Here is a 23,237-nt window from a genome sequence, read left to right as displayed (position 1 = left end):
TTACATTTGTGTTATAGAAAGTAAAAATCTCCCAAATCCCTAACTATTACAATTTTACCATAATTACGCCATACAGAAATTTAAATTATTAGAATAAATATTTGTTATTTTGAAAAAAAAACAAAATTAAAGATTTGAAGGAAGCAATGATAACAATTTTTTTAAACCGCACTTTATAACTTGATCCTATCGGAGGTAGGTTTATTAGAAAAGGAATGGAACAAGATCATTTATCATCATTAATTTCTTTCTTTTAATCCACGTTTATTTCCATAGTTTGATGTCAGCAATTTTTTTAACGATCCATCTATCATAATTCTACTCCACAGGGAATTAGTTAACCTAAAATAGCCATTTTTGAACTCCACAAAAGTGGTGCAATATCAATCTGCATAATTTACTCGAGATTATCTTTGATGGCGTTACATTTAATGCATTTTAAATGAAGCAAAGTTTCACTCTTTAGAATTATTCTTTTCGATAATAAGAATAAAAAGTCAATATATAAAATTATCAAAAATGGCTTTACCAGACTTAACTCGTAGCCGTCGACTTCAATCTTTGTCTTTGAGTGACGCTGAACTTGTTGAAATTAGGTATGCTATTAAATATTAATTTTTGAATAAACGAAACAGAAAATTAATGTTATAATCACTTTTCACTCATAACATTTATAATCCGATTTTAATAGAGGTAAGAATCAAAAGTTACTAAATAATTATTATTACATTTTTAATAATAATCTCTCTGTTATAAAAAGCACGACAAAGAACATTCGAAGGGGCATATTGGAGAACATGTCTATCATCTTTCGGGTTCGCCCTAATTATTTTACGGATATTTGAGAAAGATTTTTATGGTATTGGACTTGTTTTTGTGGCATTTGGAGGAGCAATGTTAACCATTTCAGCTTTGAGAAGACGAAATAATCTAGACATTTTTGATAAAAATAAGCCATTTGTTACAAGCGGAGGTTATGTTGTATTAACCAGTGTTATAGCTTTGATTACATATTTGGCTTTATTGATAATGGTTTTCAGGTTGGGCGAACCTAAAATCAAATCATAAGAAAGGAAATTATATATTATTATATTATTACCACTTACAATTTCGTTCCACTCAATTTGTAATTTTTCATCAATTGTCTTATTTAAACAATGATTCATGAGTCATAACAAGAACATTAAGAAATATTATATAATATTTTGCAGATTTCAATAATTTAGTAATTTAAACCATTAACCAATATAATGCATTGCCAAGTTAATTCTCTACAATTTGGATAATTTGGATTTACTATTTACTGACTTTTTTTTTTCCAAATATCATACTTTCTAAAATAAGATTACTAAAAAAGTGCATGCAATATTAAATAAAAAATGTAGAGTCTTTAATTAAAATATTAATTCTATTGTTTTTTTAATATATAATTATTTGAAAAGTTAACAGAAATAGAAATAAATAATTATTCAGATATTATAACAAATAAAAATATTTTTTTTAAAGATCTTAATTATAAGAAAATACTATTTATCTATCCAGCCAGCTAAATATAATATTAATAATTATAAAAGAAAAAATTATTAATAACTTTTATATAAATAATTAATACATTAATTTTAAATATATACAGTACTTTAATATTTTATTAATATATTTAATTAAAAATTTAATTTAATACAATTTTAAAAATTTTAATTTTATGCTTAAATTTTATGGTTTTTTTTTTATTTTTGCAAATTATTTAATATAACAGATGACCTTAAAATTTATATTATAATTTTAATTAATTATAGATTATTAAAACCAATCAATTAATTGATTAAGATTTTTTTTTTATTTTTTTTATTAGATGCTAATACAAGGTAAATAAAGGAAAAAAGAGTTTTTTTTATTAGAAAAATGTTTTTAATGAAACATATCTTTCTTTTTCCTTTATAAAAATACAATTAATATAAATACAAGATAAATGGAAAAGAAAAAATATTTTTAATAAACCATTTTTTCTTCTTTTTATAAACATACTGGCTTATTTAAATATAGATATAATTTATAATATACTGAAATTGCTAAAACTATACTAAATATATTGTTTTTCTTATATTTTATTATACCTTTTAATCTTTTAATTCTTGGTGATTTATTTTCACAGTGATATTTTTTGTTTCATTTTATTGATATTAATTATAGTGTTAATAAAATTTTAAACTCATGTAAAGTAAAAAAATTAACATTAAAATAATTAAAATATAATAAGATGTCTTTAAAGCAATACAGTAATCAAGGGAAATAGCCAATCAAAACTAACTAAAATCGCGTAATCATTGATTGAGTCAAAAGCATATTAAATCGGTATGTTCAATTATTCCAGAGAAAAAACAATTCTACTGATAATTTTAATGTAGATTTTATCTGTCTATTCTATTTATATTTATTGGCACCATCTTTTAAATAATAATCACACAAGATTATAAAATTACTTGAAACTGGAAGTGTGAGAAATGGGAAACAATAAATATTACTTTAAAAACTAATTTTACAAGAAAAAGGTTTTAAGCATATTATCCCAGAGATCCGGATTACCCGTTATTCCGTTAATAGGATATCCGAATATTATTAATAGATTTATTCCGTTAGTAAGATCTCCTCAGAAAGACTTTATCATTAAAGTATATCTTTTTAAAGAGATAATACCAAAGTACAAACAATCGATACAATCATTTGATTCTCTTATGAAATCATATTTGTTACAGGGATATGTAAAATAAACAATACTCTTTTACATATACCTGGGTATAGAAATATTCTTTGACGATTCATTGTGATACCCCTGAAGTTATTAATATGAATGAATTTAATTTATTTATTAATAATGTAACATATGAAAAATAAATAAAAAATTTGACAATGAAAAAAAGGAAATAAAAAATGTATGTATTGAAATAATCTATATGTACAATATATTATAATTTCGTGAAAAAAAATATTCCAAGGGGGTTAACAAATGACACATCTGGATTCAAATAAAGATTCCAACCAAGATAAATTAGGTTTATGACCAAATTCCACGTATAGACAACCAACAGTTGGCTTATTTGGAATACATCGAAACTGATATTTTTCCATAAGATGCTCAATTGCAGGTTTTAATTTTGCGATACCATTTAAAGAATGTTTACCGCGACCTACAATAATTACTAAATGATCAATTTTATTTTCTTTACAATATTGTATTCTTGATTCAGTTTTTAATAAAGCTTCTTTAACATATAATCCATGAAGATCAAGTTCATTAAGTGGTCTGTTTTTATTATTTTCTAAGAAAAATGGAAATGCATAAGAAATTATTTTTATTATTAAAAAAAAAAATAATTTTTTAAGATATAATAAATACCTTTAAAGATTACTTCGACAGCTTTCATATTATATTGTTCCATCTTCTTTGTATGTTCTTTACCTTTCTGTGATAATTCCTTGGCTTCTTTACCTCGACGAGATTTATATGCAATTTGTGATTGAGCAAAACAATCATTACGAAGTTGTGCTTCTTCACTAGCAAGTTTTCGATATTTTTGATAAGTTGTTTCTGCATCTTCAGTAGGTAAATAAGATACTTGCTGTCCCATTATTAAAAAATATTATTCCAATTTTTTTTATAACAAAAAAACGATGAATTTTTGTAAAAAAGATGAATTTTTGTAAGAAAAAACGATGAATTTTTTATAAGAAAATTTTTGTAAAAACGATGTAAAAAAAAAGACGATGAATTTTTTGTAAAAAAAAAGACGATGATGTATTTTTTTGTTTGAATTTTTGTAAAAAAACGTTTTTTTTTCTCAAAAAAAAAACGAAAATTTTGTTTTAACGAAATATTTTTTTTAAAAAAAAAGGAAGATAATTTTTTTTTTTTTTTTTGAAAAAAGAAGTCTCAGTTTTTTTTTGTTTTTTTTTATCAAAATATTAACTAATGTATTTATTATTTATATTTTTTTTTTACTCCCCCGCCATCATACCTTTTTTATCAATAATTATTATATTTTAAAACCTGTATTTCATTACATATATACTTATTCACATTATGAACTATAAATAAAATACTCCAACGTCTCGGATTTCTGAAACTTGAAATTTTTTTAATTTTTTTATTGTTTTCTCTACAAGGAAATGATGATTTTCTCACTAGGAAAAAACAAATCACACCTGGATTAACGATAATTGTTAATCCTTATCATTACGCAAGCATTAAGGTGAGATCATAATCCTAAACTGAAGAAAGTTTAATTAAATCAAATATAGAAAATTAATACTTGACACAAAAATATGTGTGTTCGCACAGATGCCTCCTGTTCGGTCGTCGGTTTTGTACTACCGATGTATTACCGAAATTCGGCTATTCATGTTTTCGTATAGCATCATTTCGTATCGTGTTTGTTTTTTTTAAAGCAACCTCTTTTTAAAAGATTTTTTTTAAAAAATATCCTTAAAAAGATGTTTAATTTACGTATTATGTAATTTTGCAGTTTTTGATTGGTGTATATGCATTTCATTGTTCAAATATGACTGTCATATGAAGTATGAATCATAAGTCATAACATCAACTTTTTAAAACACAAAACACAAAGAATCAACTTTAAATAAAAAATGGGCAAAAAACCTCTTCTATGATTTCGTTGAAAATCACTTCATTGATCCTCATTTTGAACCCTGTTTCATGTTTCATCTATGAATCTTTATTTTTTTCGTTGTGAACTGAAATTATCTAAATTAAAACAAACTTGTAACGCGGAAACCTTAATACCAAAATTATCATTTACCCATTTAAAATCGTTACAGAATGAAAGTAAATAAAGGGGTTTTAATTTATTTTTTCTTTATCAGTTATAGCAAACAAAGAATATATTTATTACAAAAGGCTTGGCTATTTATCCAATTATATTGTACGGATTGGCAGATTAGCATTTAGCAGTATGTATTAGGTATGTCGATCTTTATTTTATTTGATCACGCGAAAAAAAATTACGGGGGGAGGGTTTAATTATACATCCTTATTTAGGCTTGTATTGTAGTATATGGAATTAGAATATAAAATTAAAATATACAATCTTATTAAACAACGATTTTCAGACAGGATTTTTAGTTTTAATCAATCTTTTATTTCTAATTGATAATCTGACTTTTTAATTATATTTTAAATATTACTAAACTTTACTACATTAATATTTTTTAAAATCTTTAAGTAAAAATACAATTTAATCCTTTTATTTTAAATCAATTAAAAAACAAATTTTTAAAAATTTAAAAATATTACTGTTAATTGGCACTCATTAGGCTCTACAATTTAAAGGAAAAATTGGACTACTAAATGCTGAAAAATTGCAAAAAACAATTTTTTAAGTTTTAATAAAAAGAGGTAATACTAAGATATGTAATAAAATGTATTTTTTTTAATTTTAAAAAAATGTTTTCAAATGAACTCTTAAAAACTTCACAAACAAAAAAATTTTTATTAAAAAATATTTCAAATGTTATTTAAAACAAATAAAAAAACTCTTTATTAAAAGTATCTTAAAAATTTTTTAAATAAAATAAAAAACTTTAAAAATTTCAAATATTTTAAATATATATAAAAAAAAAATCTAATATAAAATGAAAATCTTATAGTAAAAATTATTATTATTATTAGGGATGTCAAAAGTTCGGTTATAACCGATTATAACCAGTTTTTATTGGTTCGGTTACGGTTCAGTTTCAGTCCACAGACCGACCGGTTAACCGTCGGTTTTATATATAAAAAAACCCGACAAAAAAACTGATCAGTTGATCATATATTCTAAAAGAAAAAAATGTTTCTTTCGTTAATTATATTGAGAATACTATTAAAAATTATGATTTTGGTGTTTATTTATATATATAGTATTCTTATTTTTGAAATAATAAGAAAATTTTTTATGCGTCGATCACGTGATTTTTTGTTCTGCTGAAAAAAATCGCAAAATTGACATTATTATCGTAAAAAAAAAATTATAATTTTAAGGAATATTATCAAATAAAATTATAATTAACACTTTCTAACATTAGTTCATTCAATTTTGCAGTAATTTTGCAATCGGTTTTGCAATTCGGTTTTATCGGTCGGTTTTGCAGTCAGTTCGGTTTCAGCTGAAAACTGCAGTTTTAAAACCGAAACCGAACCAAACTGACCGTTGGCATCCCTAATTATTATACAAATAAAAATCTGACTTTTTACATAACTGCTATTTAATTATACAATTTTAATTATATAATATATTAAGAAATTATATAATAAATTTATATAAAATTGGATTCCAGTATTATATATATTCTTCAGAATTCTATAAAATCATATTCTATCTAAAAAAATAGAAGAATTTAAATAATCTAATGAATAGAAAGTTTAATATTAAAAATAAGTTATATAATTGATATATATATTGTCCAAATTATTCTAGACTGCTATAATTATAAGTAAAATCCCAAATTTAATTATGGCATTCCAAATTATTTTGGCACTTTATATAGTAAATTACATATAAACTGAATGAATTATGGCATCTCAAATTATAATTATGGCATTTCAAAATAATTTGGGCAGTATGTATAAATTGATATTATTACATTTCCTTAAAATTCAACAAAAGATCTAAGAATAAAGCAAGAATAATAACACTTTCAAAAGTTTTGTGAAATTCTCCAAGAAGAATCTTAGTATTACAGATGTTAATTAAATTTCTTTAAATATATGCAAATAAGATATAAAATGTAAAATAAAAAAAATAATAGTACAAGAAGACCTTTCAATCAGAAAGTTAAATAAATAAAAAGAAGAACTTTTAGTGAAAATTGTACCAAAATTAATGGACAGATTATAAACAATCAGAAAACTGTTAGTTTGATTAAATTAAAAGTTTAATTTCTTTTATTTTATTTTATTTTTATTTATAATAGTAGATAGAAATTTAGTTTTTAGAATTTTTCTTTACTTATTAATTAGTTTTTTTTTACAGAGTTTTTTGTTGCTAAAAATTCTTTATAGCCAAAATATTACCTAAATCTTAAGATAATTAAATAGGACCCCGGATATCTCCAAAACAAGTCATAAGTCACACTTTCGGCAGATTGGCCCATTTTTCAGGGGCTCAAAAAATCGTTTTTTGTAAATATCTCGGCATCCAGTGGTCCAATTTTGATGAACTTTTTTTTAAATTGTAGAGCTAAATGAGGGCTACAAAATAATAAAAAAAAGTTCATTAAAATTGAATTACTGGATGCTGAGATATTTACAAAAAACGATTTTTTGAGTTTCAGCAAAAAGGGGTGTTTTTGGCCAAAAGTCCATTATGACCTTTATATTAGATATCCGGGGTCCTAATTAAATATTTAAATTTGGATCTATTTGAAAGGGATATTATAGATAACAATTTTGCAGATATTATTTCTTGAACATAAGCTTATATTCAGTAATAATTGTTAAAATCATCTTTTCTAATACATATTGCTGAAATTTAAGTTTATTAATAGACTTGCTAAACTTATTACTACCACTATTTGGATTCTTTGAAGTGATGTTATTTTGTAATCATTTATGTCTAATAGGAATAGGCAAATTAAGCTGGCTATCTTCAGGTATTCATAGCAAAAGTTATCATGTAGTTCTTTTCTTTTGAAATAAATAGTATAGCCTTATTTTGTTTGTATTTTAACAAACTTATTCTGTAATTAATGCGTGTTATTTTCAAAAATTTCCATATTGATTGGAAATGAATATGAAGAAACTAATTTCTAATTAGCTAAATTTATTGACATATTGGAGTTAGGTGACTTTTTTTTTAAAGTTATAAATTTCTTACTTAAAAAAAGTCTAAGAATTCTAGCAAAATAAATATAAAGTTTATATATTTGTCACCATTGGTAAGTCTCAATTTTACATGTCTATTTTCAAATTTACTATAAAGACTTATATTAAAGTGTTTTAGTATCTCTAATTTCAAAACGTTCTGCTAAAGTCTGATATATATTTATTATAATTGACTTTTTAAAATTTTAGAACCAATTTCTATTAAACTAAAAAACTTTTTTTCTGGTAATAATTTCTTGTATTTTTTTCAAATTTATTTGAGTGTTGTTATTATCATTATAAGCCATATTTTTTAAAAAAAATAAAATTTTTTCTTTTATAAAAAAATGTTTTATATAATCAGTAATCAGAGTTTCCAATTTGAAAGGTTATATATATATATATATATATAATATAAAATAAATATATTATCCCTTAAACGGTAAAATATTGCAAGCAAATTTATCTGCAATTTTACTGAAAATTCAGTTCTCATCTAATTTTATGAAAAATAAAGCTATTTTAATAAAATTTTTTTTCGCAAAGAGCTTAAATTATAATTTATGTGACAATAATCATTATTTATTAATTACATATTATAAGATTGAAGATTGACCATTGGTCAAAAGTTGTATTTTTTAAATGACAAAAAATTTTGAAAAATTTTGCATTTAACTTTGACAATCTTATTGGAATTTGATTGCAGCTATATTAAAGTTTAATAGAATATGTAAAATTTTCTATGAAGAACAACTTTTGTTATGATGATTTTTAATGTTTAGAAGTGGCATTTTGACTTTACATAGAACTCTAAAAATAGAATTATTTTTGTGAACTTGTAAAAAATACATAAAATTAAATTTTATCATCACTATTTTGTTCATTAAAGTATGAAGTTTCATAATAAAAATAAAAAAATATATTAAAATGCTTTGTAATGAAGCAGAATATTATGTTAAAGAAAATCAATTTATTATATAAAAATTCTGATATTATTTTTTTGAGATTAATTTGTAACTAATTTTGGTGATTAGCGGTCATTAACCACCTATCAAAACTATACAATTGATACTAAAAATGTAGATCAATATAGCTGCAAAATTATAGGATAATCCAAATCATATTGACAAACTTTATATTTGGATATAAATTTATTTTAAAAAATTGCAGGCAAATTTGCTGGCAAAACTATTTAAGGGATAAACATTTGTATAACTCATTTTTTTTTGATTGATCCAAAAAAAAAAATTTACTTATTTTTTGTGTTATAATACTTAAAATTTCTTAACTTTTAAAAAAATAATTAAATTTTAAAAGCTTCAGAACTATTTAAAGTAAAAATTATAAACTTATAATAAATAGATATTATATAATAAATATTACAGCCTTTATTTAAATTAAAAAATTAAAAATCTAAATGAATAATTTATATAATCCTTTTGATAATCATCTTATATAAATTTATTTTGAATGTTATTTAATTAATACCAATTAAATACCTTTTATAATATAATAATATTATATAAATAAATAAAAAAAGCAATAAAAAAGTAATAGTTAAAATTTATATTACACTTAATAAAATTATGTAATTTATAAATATAATAATTTAATTGGTGGTTAAATCTAATAGAAAAAAAATAGCTTATATTAAATATAATATAATATATATTATTACCTATAATATATATTAAACTAATTGCAAAATAATCTATTTGTTTATTTATTTTCTAATAATAATAAATGCAATATTATTGAAAATATATCACTATTTTTATATTTATATTTAAAAAAATCTATAAAAATTTAATAGGTATTAAAATTAAGTAAAAAATACTAATTATTTTATAAGAAATTTTTATATATTTAAAATAGTTTATTTGTAAATAATTTTTATTACTATTAAATACAAGAAAATTTCTTAAAATACACTAGTGTGCGAAACACGGGTCACGTGACTTTAATCTGTCACCCATGTCACACCCTTCTAGTTTTCCATTTTTACTATTTATTTTAGGGACTTGAATTTTTTCAGTAAGAAAAACCTTATTTGTCACATATTATATGTCGCGCCCTATAATTTCGGCCAAATTTATAATTCCAGCCAAAATTTACCCGAATTTCCATTTTTGGATACTGGAGTAACGTTACACAACCCAAAAAAGGCAATTTTGATTCTCAGTAAAAATGAAAATTCGTTACACAAAATTCCAAAAAAGGAAATTTTATGTAGATCACCGGAAAAGTATGATAAACACGTGATCCGTGTTTCGCACACTAGTGTACAAATAGTCTAAATACAATTATTTAAAAATATTTATAAACTTAAGAATATTAATAGAATCTTAAATAATAGTTATTAAATATAGATAATATTAGTATCAAATTAAATCTTTATAATAGATATTTAAAATATATAAAAAGTTAAAGTTATAAATTAATTAATTAAAAAAAATATTAGTAGTACTTTTTTATTATATAATTTATATCATATTTGCCAATCTGCAGAATTAACAAAATTGATAATAATTTAATAAAAATTAGGTAAATTAAGTTTTGCAAAAGTAATTACACTTGTACTACATGATCATATGACAGATATTAAAAAATTATTTCAACAAAAAGTAGCATTAAAAATTTTTTTTTCTTTCGTAAACTTCCTATTAAACTTTTCATCAACTCCCCCATCAACTTTTCAAACAGTTTTTACATCAAGTAAATTGAGAATTTTTGCGAGTATATTTGTAATTATTTTATATTAGATACAACTTGGAGCTGTTTTTTTTTTTATAGTTTATAGAAAAAATTTATTTAGAAAGCAAAATTATTCAAAAAAATCTTTCAATAAATAAATAACTCTAAATATTAATAATGATAATGTTTTAGCGAATTTAGATTATATATTGATTAGTTGTTTAATTAAAATCTATTTGATATTTATTATTAATTATTTTTCAGTTATTTTTTTTTCATTAAATCATTAAATATTCTGAATTTTGTAAAGTTTTTCTTTTGTTTTTTTAATAAACTAACTTTTATAATATTTTTTTCCTTTTTTTTCTAGAAACTCCTTCTACAGTCCCCTCTCGATATAATGAACCCTAGGTTCCAGCTGATCAGTACTTCGTTATAAGCAACTTTGTTAACACTATAACGAATTATTCGGTATTGTATAATGAATTCTTCGGTATAGGAATATCGGTTATACAGATCATGTGACTTGTTGATCTGATTACCGATAATTTAACATTTTTTTTAATCTTTTTTTTATAGGGGTGCTTTCTAAACTTCAAAATAGATGCCTAGAATGAGAAGTAAGTGGGAACTGGGGGTTTTTTATATTAATTTCGTTTAAAAACATTTACTAACGTTCTTTTTTTATTTTTTTATTGTAGAAAACTTCCTGGACTTCGAAATGGACGCTTGAGACAAGAAGTAAGTGGGGAACTCGATTTTTTTTATTAATTTCGTTTAAGAACATTTACTAATGTTCTTTTTTATTTTTTTTATTGTAGGAAACTTCCTGGACTTCGAAATGGACGGCTCGAGATGAAGTAAGTGGGGAACTCGATTTTTTTTATTAATTTCGTTTAAGAACATTTACTAATGTTCTTTTTTATTTTTTTTATTGTAGGGACTTCGAAATGACGCTTGGGAATGAAGTAAGTGGGACAACTCAATTTTTTTCTTTTAATTTCGTTTAAAAACATTTACTAATGTTCTTTTTTATTTTTTTATTGTATTCGAAATGGATGCTTGATAATGGAAGTAAGTGGGACAACTCAATTTTTTTCTTTTAATTTCGTTTAAGAACATTTACTAATATTCTTTTTTATTTTTTTTTATTGTAGGGACTTGAAATGAACGAACGTCGAAGTAAGTGGGACAACTCAATTTTTTCTTTTAATTTCGTTTAAGAACATTTACTAATGTTCTTTTTTTATTTTTTTATTATAGTAACGTCTTCCCGGTTGTTCTATATAAAAATGTTTATTATAATTCCTTATAGCTCGCGTTTAACAATAACTGACTATATAATAAATAAATTATTAATGATATATTAATTTAACTAGAAAGTGTCCTTACCCCCTGCGATAAATATAAATTAATAACAATTCACATCGAATCCTAATACAACCGAATTAATGTAAATTAATGTAATTCTGCCTAAATATTAAATAAAATAGCCAGAATTATTAATCCCGATACGATCCCGATACAATCCCTGATCCATAATTTAAATATAAAACACAGGGGTGATATTTAATGTCATAATGCATCAATATTTATTAATAATTACATTTAATTATAAAGAAATTCTTCGTTATAACTGAAAAAAATTCGTTATAAAAAAAATCCGTTATATTGAGAGGCATTTTTATATAAGAAATTCACACACTTTACTTCATACTACGTTATACGGTAAATAAATAGTAAACTTCGTTATATCAAGGTTTTTTTCATATTTAAAATCGGTACCACACTGTATGATCCGTTATATCATGTTATTCGCTATATCGAGGTTCGCTGTAGAGAGGGGTGTACTGTTTCTAGCATTGAGAAGAATATTTTGGGGAGTGTCTTAAAAGTTTTTTTATATATTTTTTGACATTTTTTCTTATGTAGGAACAGGTTTTGATTGATTTTAATCAGTACTGCGCCACATAACTGATGATTGGCAAATTCCACAAATCGGCAGATATGTATATAAATTCAAAAGTTATTAATAACTGAAATAATAAAATATAATATATTTAATATAAGGTTTTTACTTCAAATCACCAGAGGTGATCATCACTGTTGGCCAGAATTATCAAATTTTATCAGCACTATATTTTTTTAATACTGGCCGATTGTAATAATTTCAGTTACTGGTAATCATCACCCCTGGTGATGGTTAGAAAAATTCTTAATATAATATATATTTTCAAAATTTTTAATAAATCAAATTAAAATTATTAAAAATATTAAAGATTTTGGCAAATTGCATTGGTGAGATGCTAAAATAGTTAAAGTTTTATTGGAAAGTTGATAAAAACTTTAAGAAAGTAAAATTTAATAAAATCTATTATAATTGCTAAAATTACTAAAATTTTACTGAAACTATAATAAAACCATAATAAAATTTTAATAAAATTAAATATAGAATTCTGAAGAAATTTAGATAAGTAACTTTAAATCAAATACTATTAATTATTAAATTTATATAATATTATTAAACTAATAAAAAAATATTTAACTTTAATTTATAAATATTTTTATATACATTTCATTAGTTTAATAATAACAAATATTGTTATTTTTTTTATTATATTATATTAAAACTATTTTTAAAAATTTAATTAAAATAATTAAAATATTAAATTATAATTTAATTTAAAAGTTTATTTTTTATTGTATTTACATTATATCACATCCTTATAATATATTATATATAAAATCAAAAATGATATTCTAAATCTTTTTTGATATATTAAGAAAATTTGTAAAGCAGTTAAAAATATGTATAGTATAAAAGTTTCTTATAATATATAATAAATACATAAAGTCTCATACCAGGATTTTTTAAAAAATGAAAAATTTTAATGAAATAAATGCATCATCTATCAATAAGTTTAAGGCAAGCATTATTTTTGTTTATATTAATAAAGTTTTATTCTTATTTATATAATTTATTTTTTTTAAAAAAAAATTTGTATTATAATTTTTTAAATAAACATAAAAACTTACTATATTTGCATTTATAAATCATACAAAATAAAGTTCAACTCTTTAACTAAACCAATTACAGTAAAATAAATACAAAATTCTAATAGTTTAGCTAACAATAAAATTATATTTCAAATTTCATGAAAATTGAGTTAGTAGTTATCAAGAAATTTAATAATTAAAGATCAACAATTTATATATATGAAAATTATTATTTATGCTAGATCTTATATATAAAAAAACTTATATAAATAGAAATAAAACTTTATTAATATAAATAAGAATAAGGTAGTCCTAAACTTATTGTGCAGAAGTATATAATCAAAAATAATTGATATAATTAATATATAAAAATTACCAAAAAAGAAAAATATAATACATTGCAGATGTAAAAAAAAATATATTTAGTGTTGTTAATGATTTAATTTAGTCTGATTTAAAGTTAAAGTCAAACTAAACTAATTGATTTAAACCTTCAAGTCAAACTGATGGAATCATTAATATTGGTCTCATCAACTTTTTATCAGTTCTATTAACTTGCTTATTAATTCTATCAACTTTATATATGCTGTCCAAATTATTTTGAAATGTTATAATTATAATTTGAAATGTTATAAATGCTATAATTCATTCAGTTTATATGTAATTTACTATGTAAAGTGCCAAAATAATTTGGAGTGCTATAATTAAATTTGGAATTTTACTTATAATTATAGCAGCCTAAAATAATTTGAGCAATATGTATAATCAATCCTATCAGTTTGATTCCATCAATTTAATAGTTAAGTTGAATTGAATCAGATCATGATTTAAAAATCTTTTAGTCAAATCAAATTGATCTTATCAGTTCAATTTGGTTTGACTTGTATTTAATAATACTAAATATATTTTTTATATTATTAGTTTTATTAATTAAATTAAAAATAAAATTTATGTGTAATTATATATATGCATACTTTTTCATTTTTAGTAATTTTTATATAGTAAATTTATTGATTATTAATTATTATATAATTTTATTAAAATTCTGTTTTTTTTAAATATTTATATCACAATTCTTATATATTATAGAGTCTTAAAATTATTTATTATATATATTTTTACCTATTTTATAACTTTATGCGTTTTGCAGTAAAAAAGGATAAAACTGCTGAAAAAATTTAAATTTTCTTTTATATGCCAAAAATATTCTAAATGCTATAATTTGTTCAAACTTTATATATGTTTTATTGATATTAAGTTTATATACCATACAAACAAACTATTATTAATATATTAATTTATATTAATTATTTATTTATTTAACTAGTAAATATATAGTATATATTAAAAAATTTATTTATTTAATGAAATTTAATGTAATTTTTATTAAATTAATAAAATAGTAAAATATTATTAAAGGTTGATCACCCTTGGTTTATTATTTAGTTTATGAATCCTCTCGTAAAGTCTAATTATGATAAGGATACAAGTTCAATTCTGGTTGATCACAGAATCTGCACTGAATTTTATTGCATATGAACATACCATATCATTGAAATGGAGTCATAGGATTAATATGAATTGTATCATGGTATATTAGTATGTACAGTTAAGCTATACATTTTAATAGAGAATCACAGTGTTCTCTGTTCTGAGATTGAAGTAATGGTAAGCCAATTGTTCTATCTAGGTAGTCATTGCTTGTATATTACTTGAGTGGATTTTTGTCTTAGTGATCACTCTACGATACCACTAAAGGTGTATTGAACTTTACTGTGAGATTCGCATACTAGATGGAGTTCATAAATAGTAAAGTCTTAGGTGCAATGTCTTTACAGTAATTTATCTTCTAATAGATTTAGGCTGACTATGATGTTTATTGGCTTACAGATATATAAGGTTCTGAAGTGAGGTTCGATTCCTTAACATATTTGGTATATTGGCTGATAAATCTTGTGTGACTAAGGTAAGTCACTTATAATAAAGGGAGATTCTATACCCTTAGAGCTTACTGTTCCAATAGTCACTACTATATTATTAGTAGGGAGTTGACAATTATAATAGGCTGAAATGATAATCGTGGTCTGTAGTAAGCTTTAAATGAGATTATACCAGTTAAAACTACTATAAAAGGTCTTTTAGATGTTTGTACCATTATATTTGCCTGTATAGACTGATTGTCCTTGAACTAAAAATAGTTTAGACCCTTACTGTACTTGATGTATTGTACTGAAATGTTTAATTAAAATGACTAAGATGCATCTAATCTAGTATGGTATTATGGGAGTATGGGAGATGGTCATTTCATTTAGACTCTTAGAGTGGGTTAAATGCTATAAACTGTGCCTTAGTGGGTCCTTTAGTAAACTGCCATAAGGTAGTTGAAAATTTGCTACTTAGTACACTTTGTGTATTTAGAAAGCACTTCTAAAAAGTATAAAAAATAATAATAATAATAATAATAAAATATTATTATAAAAATAAGAAGAAAAATTAATCAGTAAGGAATTAATATTAATGCTAATAATGAATTGACTTAAAATTATGTAATTCTACTTAGTTAATTTTTCTTTTAGTTTAATATATGTAATTATATTTTTATTATAATTAGTGTTTTAATTCCTTATCTGATAATATTTACATAAGGCTATTAAGTTAGAAAGAAAAATATATAGACAGATTGTCTATTGAATTTATTTAGTAGTTTCACACCATTCCATATTTGATTATATTTACATATGGCAAATTTTATTTGAAAGAAAAATATATAGACTTCTTTTAGTAGTTTTAAAGAATTAATTATAAAAATCGTTTCATCATTCTGTATTCGATAGTATGTACATACAGCTTTTTTAATAAAGAAAGAATCATACATGCACGTTATTTATGACGTGTAGTGATTAAAAATTTTTTTAGCTAAAATTATACAGGAGTATTCAAGAGATGATATAGATACACAAGAATTAAAAGGTAAAATTAATGAGCTTGGTATGTGGGATATTGGATGTTTATATAATTTTACATTTTTAATGAAGAATCAAGTCAGTTGTCAGTTAATAGAATTATTAAGGTGCTATAAAATAACTGAAGAAAAATTGTTGTATAAGGTACTGAAACAAATAACTGGGAGAGTTTTATTAGAATTCAAAGTGTTTATTTGGGAACCAAGGAACGAGTTACAAATAAAGAAAGAAAAGTGGGGTGGTATTAGCAGTAAAGATAAAAAAGCTAAGTCACATAGTAAACGCACTGAAGTGGGTGTTAAAGATGTTGGCTGTAAGATGTTAGAAAGTAATTGGAATAAATGGAATGATTTGGCATTCCATCGAGGCGGTCATTGGGCAAATTTTTAGGTAGATCATGACAGTCACCTTTGAATTTGAGGTCGCATCATGGTTTTTAACAATGATGTGATCGTTTAGGTGACAGGTCGACTTGTTCTTTATGAAAAGTAGTCTTGTTTCATAATGCTTAATTCTTATATGTATTTGTTTATCTTATATTTTGTAAGTTTATATATGTAAGTAAGCGTGATTATAATAGGATATGATCGCATCTATAATAAAGTATTAAAAAAAAAAAAAAAATTTTATAATTAGTGTTTTATATAAATTAATTTATAATATTTAAAAAACAAAAATTTTGAAGTTTATTTTAATTACTGTATTTTATCAAAATTAAGCACCCCCATTTTGCAAGAGTTTTGGATGAAAATTTGGGGTAGTGCTTATTTTTGATATTATTTTTATCAGAAATATATATAACTTTTGCATAAAAAATTTTGAAAAGTTTAATTTTTGAGGGTACTTAATTTCAATAAAATATGGTAAAAAGTTATAATGTATATATAATTAGTAATTACATTTAATTAATAAAATAAATATATTTTAAGAAATCAAAAATAGAAATAATATAATATAAAAAATAATTTTTAAAAAAGAAAATAAAGGTGATTTTTGTAAAAAAATATTTTGCTAAGAATAAACAAAATTTATCTTTAGAAATATAATTCCTGCTTTGCTTTAAATAAATGATATTTTTATTATATAAATATTATTTTTAAATATATTATTTGTAATTTATCATAATTATAAATTCTAATAAACTAATGAATGTGCTGCAGATAACAATAATATATATTGGATTTTATAGATTTAGATTAAATCTTACTAATGTAATTAAATTATTGGGTTGACTTTTTTTTAAAGTATTTAAAGTATAGGCCCTTGGAGTAGTATTACTAGCATCACTTAACGTCTAGGGTTATAATTCGGGCCAAAATTATAAATCACGTGAAGTGAAAAGTTGCGGATACTAATATACTATGCGCGGATTTTGGAGATATATTAAGTCTAACCCAACTTCCCAGGTAATTTTATAAGTATTTCATATAGTCAAATGAGATGCGTCAAATCGGCTAGTCAAAAAATGAATAATCTGTATATGTCCAACAATTAGTTAAAACTGTACGACTGTTCTTTTTTTTTGAAACTCTGAAAGTAATAAGACGTTATTTCTATAAAAGGGGATGCCGCGAAATTCGTATTATTAGAATGTTGAATATTATAGAAGTTACTTTCAAAAAATTTCAGATACGATTCCTTTTCCCAACCTTTCATCAGCGAAAATAACTTGCACTAAAAATTATACGAGCATTGTAGTGCACTTCAAAAGAGCTATTTAAAGAACTCATAGGAATATAAGAGGATAGCAAACAATAAATACTAAAGGCCGACAAATGGAACGTCAAAGCATTTTAGCAAGTTTTGGAATTCCCATCTCACCAGGTTCACGTCCCCTAAATAGAAATGCTCAACGAAGAGACACAACAGGATCTCTTGCTGGCCGTTCCAGCACGAGATATTCTGTAACAGCACTATACTCTATGGCTGCAGAACAGGACATAGAGGTTGAAGATGATTTAGCGAAAGGTAGAATATTGACTTCAAATTATGTGTATTTCTACGCGTGATACGATTACCTTAGTGGAGAATTGAATATTCGTCAATTTATCATGAAATTATAATCATTTATTTAGAAAATTATTACGTGTTTTATATAGGAATTGTGAATGGAAATATATTTAATTACGCGAAAAAATACAGTACAAATTGCAATTCTTATGCAAAAATTTTTTCTTATTTTAGCACAAAAACGATTACGAGATTTAAAAGGCCGAATTTCAGCACAATCCAAAAAAAATTTCGTTCTGGAACGAGATGTTCGCTATTTGGATTCACGAATTGCCTTATTAATCGCAAACAGAATGGCATTAGATGAGGTTGTTTAATTTAATTGATTTTTAAAATTTTTTAAAAAAAATTAAATTTGTATTTATCTACAATATAGAAACAAGAAGTAGAAAGTCATTTTGAAGAATCAGATCAACAAGTTTTTGCTTTCCCAGATCATCGTAAAATGAATCAATATGGAAATCTTTTTTTCCTCCTTCAAACCGAACCGCGACATATTGCAAATTTATGTCGTCTAGTAAGTTTAACAGAGATTGATACTTTGCTTCAAACTGTAATGTTTACACTGTATGGGAATCAATATGAAAGCAGAGAAGAACATTTATTATTAACAATGTTTCAGGTGAGTTTTTATGTCTACAGTGAAAAAGATACGAAATTTTATATTGAATTTTTCTTTTCATGTAGTCTGTTCTATCAGCACAATTTGAAACCACAAATGATTTCAATTCTCTCCTTCGAGCAAATACGCCTGTATCACGTATGATGACAACATATACTCGTAGAGGCCCTGGGCAGGGTTATCTGAAAGCTGTGCTTTCGGAACGAATAAATAGTCTGATAGAATGTAAGGACTTAAATTTAGAAATTAATCCACTAAAAGTATATGAACAGATGGTAAAAAAAATCGAGGAAGATAATGGTTCATTACCGCCCGAACTTCCACGCGCTGTTACACCTGATGTTGCCGCGGCCAATGCCGATGTTCAAGCTATTATAGCACCTCGCATAAAAATGTTAATAGACATTGCGAACTCTTTCATCACAACTATAATACAGTCTATCGAACAAGTGCCGTATGGTATTCGATGGATTTGTAAACAAATTAAATCGTTAACGAAGGTAAGTTTTACATTTCAACTTAACCTATTTTACGAATATCTTATACACTAATTATTTTTAACACATTGTAGCGAAAATATCCTGATGCAACAGAATTTATGATATGTACATTAATCGGTGGATTTTTCTTCTTGAGATTTGTCAATCCAGCCATTGTCACACCACAAACATATATGTTAGTTGATGGAAATCCAGGCAAACATCCAATACGAACATTGACTCTGGTATTTTATGGATTTTTATTTAATAATATATATTTAAGCGCATTTTATTTATGATTATTTCTTTCTCTTTATTGATAGATTGCCAAGATGATACAAAATTTGGCAAATAAGCCTTCTTATTCAAAGGAAGAATTTATGATGTTGTTGAATCCTTTTATTGAGAGTAATAAACAGAGAATAAATAAATTTTTATTGGAATTGTGCGAAGTGGGCGATTTTTATGAGAGTTTAGAAGTACGTTCTATTGAAAATCATAATTTTTAGAGTTATAAATAATATTGATTTATTTATTAATTATGTTATGTATATTCTTTAGATGGATCAATATGTGGCTCTTTCAAAAAAGGACTTAATGTTACAAATAACGTTGAATGAGATATACAACACACATGCATTATTGTTACAACATTTGGAAGTTTTGGTATATATAATCTCTTTAAATTTGATATTTATTCTTTTAGGGGAATATTTATTTGAACTTCTTTATGTAGGCACCATCAGACAAGAATCATTTACGCATAATTTTGGAAGAAATTGGTACAGCCCCAGCTCAGGTTCCTAGAAAAGAAAATAAAATTGTTGAGCTGCCATTATTTAGTCGTTGGGAGACACCTATACAAGGTTTGCGATAATTTGTGATTATTTGTGATGTTTTGACAATATTATTTACACAACACTCAACCTTATAGATATCGCCACAGCACTTATGTCCGACAATAACGTGACACAAAATGATATTTTATATATGGAAACGAAATCAATTTTTGTGCAAATTATTCGATCTATACCGCGAGTCGCTAATAAACAAAATATTGATTTGGCTGCGGTAGCTGAAATGGCAGCAACTGCAAAAGATGCCACTCTTGTTCGCAAAGGAATTAAAGTTAAAGAAATGCTTCGAGAACTTGAAGAAGCTCATGTGATTAACCGAAGAGACGGATATAAACTTATGACCGAAGAAGTTGCACAAGAATTAGTTCATCTTGGCAATCTTCGAGAAAAGGTCAACGAAGAAATAAAATCTCTTGAGACTGTTTATAAAACAATCTGTGATCATAATAATTATCTAAGAAGTCAATTGGATAGTTATAAAGCATATTTACTGAATGTTAGACAACAAGATGCCAAAGGAGGACCTGGTGCAAGTGTGGTAAAATTGGGCGGTAAAGAAAAAAGTCAAAAGATAAAGGTTTTGGGTCCGTACAAATTTACACACACCAATTTAGAAAAAGATGGAATTATAGTTGAAACGAGTGTACCTGAGAATAGGTGGGTTACTCAATTTTTATAAAGATAAAACTTTTTAATTTCATGTTTCATATATCCTTAACTTCATTTTTAAAAAATTAGGCGACAAAATATTTTTTTCAATATCACATCACCTGTTCCTGGAACATTTATTATTGCATTGCATTATAAGGGACGTGATGCTCCAATTTTAGAGATGGACCTTAAATTAGACGATCTCCTAGAAAAGGTACATAGATTTTTTTATTAAGAATTACTTTAAATAAAAATACATGATAAAGCATTAACCCTTTTATTATTGTGCTTATTTTTAGCAACAAGATAACATACTATCTCTTGATCTTGAATATGTTCAACTTAATGTTTCCAAGCTATTACAATTGTTGAACAAAACATTCTCTAAAAGAAAGGCATAAAATTTAACTATTTAGTATTATGTTTTGACTCATTTCCCATTAATATTTAATTTTTTTTTATATTATAATTTTTATTGTATTATTAATTTTATGTAGAATTTCTCACAATCATTAATCTCATATTACTTGAACAAAAAATATTTTCATTTTTCATTTTTGCACTTATTTCTGCAAATTTCACATCGCTAATATCATTTTTAATGTTCTTATAGCCAACATTATTTCACTTAATTATCATTTCTTTATTGTCATCTAATATCATTTCCTAATATTAAAAATACATTTTGTTTATATTTAAAATATTTAAAATTTAATATCGTGCAATATTGTGTAAAAAGTTTCGAATGAATCTTATTTCAGAGAGGCATACATTTTAACACGTTTATTGTAATAAGATAACTATAAGTTTGGGTTTACGCTAGCACCAGAACCAAAACCAAAAGCACTCATACTTAAACCAGCTACATATTGTGTGTGCAATTTTGTTCCTTGTTCATCCCCAGCAGCACCTACTGCAATATGTAAAGGGACTAAATGGTCGTCTGTTGGATGAGCTTGTCTTAATAAAGGATGATTAATTAGATCAATCAATTTTTGATCACGTTCTTTTCCAGTGGATTTTGTACAAAATTCTTCGATATCCTTGTCAAATGGTTCAACGTACGAAGCCACATAATCTTCAAATGTATTCGTTTCTTTGTTATATGCAGAGAATGTTTCTTTTAAGTTATGAACCAAGCTTCCTGAACCGACAATAAGAACTCCTTCATCTCTTAAAAAATGAAAAACAAAATTAATGTTTTAAATAATAATTAATCTTTTTTCAAATTTTACTTACCTAAGAGAAGCCAATACGTGACCAACTTTAATATTATATTCATAGGATGCTTTACGAGTAAGAGATATTTGTATAATAGGCAAATCACCAGGTTCAGGGATTGCTATTTTCATTGGTATCCAACAACCATGGTCGAATCCTCTCTTATCATTCAATTCCACTTCGAATCCAGCCTAATGAATTAAACAAAAGCTATGTGATGACAATGTTGATAAATAATTTTATTGCCTGAATAAACTTTACCTGAGTTAATAACTCAACAGCTTTCTTTGCTACTTCTGGAGAACCTTTGCAATCATATGTTTGTTGATAGAGTATTTGTGGGAATCCGTAGAAATCATATATAATTGGTGTTTTGTTTGAAAAATTCGTTACTTTGATGTTGGTTGTTTCCCAGTGAGCGGAAATGACGGCTATAGCTTTTGGCCTAATTTCTTCGATAATTAATTTTCCCCATCGTTTAAGCCATTGATGGGTTATATCCTCTTCCTCAATCAATATTGATGGACCTTAAAGTAATGATATGAATTGATGTGATATAAGTTTACTAACAATTCTGGCTGCTAAATATGGTAATGCAAGTCAACCCTCGGGATACTCTAGCCCGCGATATAAAGTACTTACCTCCATGAGAAATATAATAACAAGGCAACCTAGCAGTAGACATTTTTTTTTTCGTTAGCGCTTCAAATTTAAAGAAAGAAAATCAATGCCCGTTTTATAGATTTCGAATCTATTTAATTTTATTATTACAAATACAATTTCTTTGATTATTAATATGACATGCGTTTGCTAATTTTCTCTTGTAATATCCATAGAAAATTAAGCGATCGACATCTCTTTGATTTGTAATGTAGATCAGCAAAAGGT

At 24.2% G+C, this 23,237-nt stretch overlaps 5 protein-coding genes across 5 annotated transcripts; 3 read left to right on the top strand and 2 right to left on the bottom strand.

Annotated features, from left to right (window-relative positions):
* Window positions 1–519: 519 nt before the first annotated feature.
* Window positions 520–1,068, top strand: OCT59_021767 (uncharacterized protein; the record flags this gene model as incomplete). The annotated part of the gene is made up of 2 exons (XM_066146726.1): window positions 520–596; window positions 771–1,068. 2 exons carry the CDS (start codon window positions 520–522, stop codon window positions 1,066–1,068), a joined length of 375 nt encoding a protein of 124 aa, XP_066005834.1.
* Window positions 1,069–2,847: 1,779 nt separating this feature from the next.
* On the bottom strand, window positions 2,848–3,626 carry OCT59_021766 (uncharacterized protein; the record flags this gene model as incomplete). The annotated part of the gene is made up of 2 exons (XM_025317446.2): window positions 2,848–3,317; window positions 3,395–3,626. The coding sequence occupies 2 exons, from the start codon at window positions 3,624–3,626 to the stop codon at window positions 2,998–3,000; spliced, it is 552 nt and encodes a 183-aa protein (XP_025178292.1). The 3' UTR covers window positions 2,848–2,997.
* Window positions 3,627–16,575: 12,949 nt separating this feature from the next.
* On the top strand, window positions 16,576–16,899 carry OCT59_021765 (uncharacterized protein; the record flags this gene model as incomplete). The annotated part of the gene is made up of 1 exon (XM_025330372.2): window positions 16,576–16,899. One exon carries the CDS (start codon window positions 16,576–16,578, stop codon window positions 16,897–16,899), a length of 324 nt encoding a protein of 107 aa, XP_025178291.2.
* Window positions 16,900–18,284: 1,385 nt separating this feature from the next.
* OCT59_021764 (uncharacterized protein) lies at window positions 18,285–21,834 on the top strand (the record flags this gene model as incomplete). The annotated part of the gene is made up of 11 exons (XM_025317445.2): window positions 18,285–18,477; window positions 18,694–18,827; window positions 18,896–19,141; window positions 19,207–19,641; window positions 19,713–19,865; window positions 19,944–20,099; window positions 20,182–20,286; window positions 20,357–20,486; window positions 20,555–21,134; window positions 21,216–21,342; window positions 21,428–21,834. The coding sequence occupies 11 exons, from the start codon at window positions 18,285–18,287 to the stop codon at window positions 21,527–21,529; spliced, it is 2,361 nt and encodes a 786-aa protein (XP_025178290.1). The 3' UTR covers window positions 21,530–21,834.
* OCT59_021763 (uncharacterized protein) lies at window positions 21,587–23,183 on the bottom strand. The gene is made up of 4 exons (XM_025317444.2): window positions 22,992–23,183; window positions 22,611–22,876; window positions 22,368–22,540; window positions 21,587–22,301 (listed from the first exon to the last, which is right to left on the bottom strand). The coding sequence occupies exons 1-4, from the start codon at window positions 23,032–23,034 to the stop codon at window positions 21,929–21,931; spliced, it is 855 nt and encodes a 284-aa protein (XP_025178289.1). The 5' UTR covers window positions 23,035–23,183; the 3' UTR covers window positions 21,587–21,928.
* Window positions 23,184–23,237: the final 54 nt, after the last annotated feature.

The sequence above is a fragment of the Rhizophagus irregularis genome, chromosome 30, assembly GCF_026210795.1.
Source record: "Rhizophagus irregularis chromosome 30, complete sequence".
In the NCBI taxonomy this organism is placed as follows: domain Eukaryota; kingdom Fungi; phylum Glomeromycota; class Glomeromycetes; order Glomerales; family Glomeraceae; genus Rhizophagus; species Rhizophagus irregularis.
Note: the sequence above shows the minus strand (reverse complement) of the source record. Positions and strands in the feature narration are given on the sequence as shown.

Coding starts and splice junctions, on each gene's coding strand:
- OCT59_021763 (XM_025317444.2), bottom strand. CDS start 23,034: ATGTCTACTGCTAGGTTGCCTTGTTATTATATTTCTCATGGAG. Junction 22,877..22,991: donor TTATTATATTTCTCATGGAG/GTAAGTACTTTA, acceptor CATTACTTTAAG/GTCCATCAATATTGATTGAG. Junction 22,541..22,610: donor CTGTTGAGTTATTAACTCAG/GTAAAGTTTATT, acceptor TTAATTCATTAG/GCTGGATTCGAAGTGGAATT.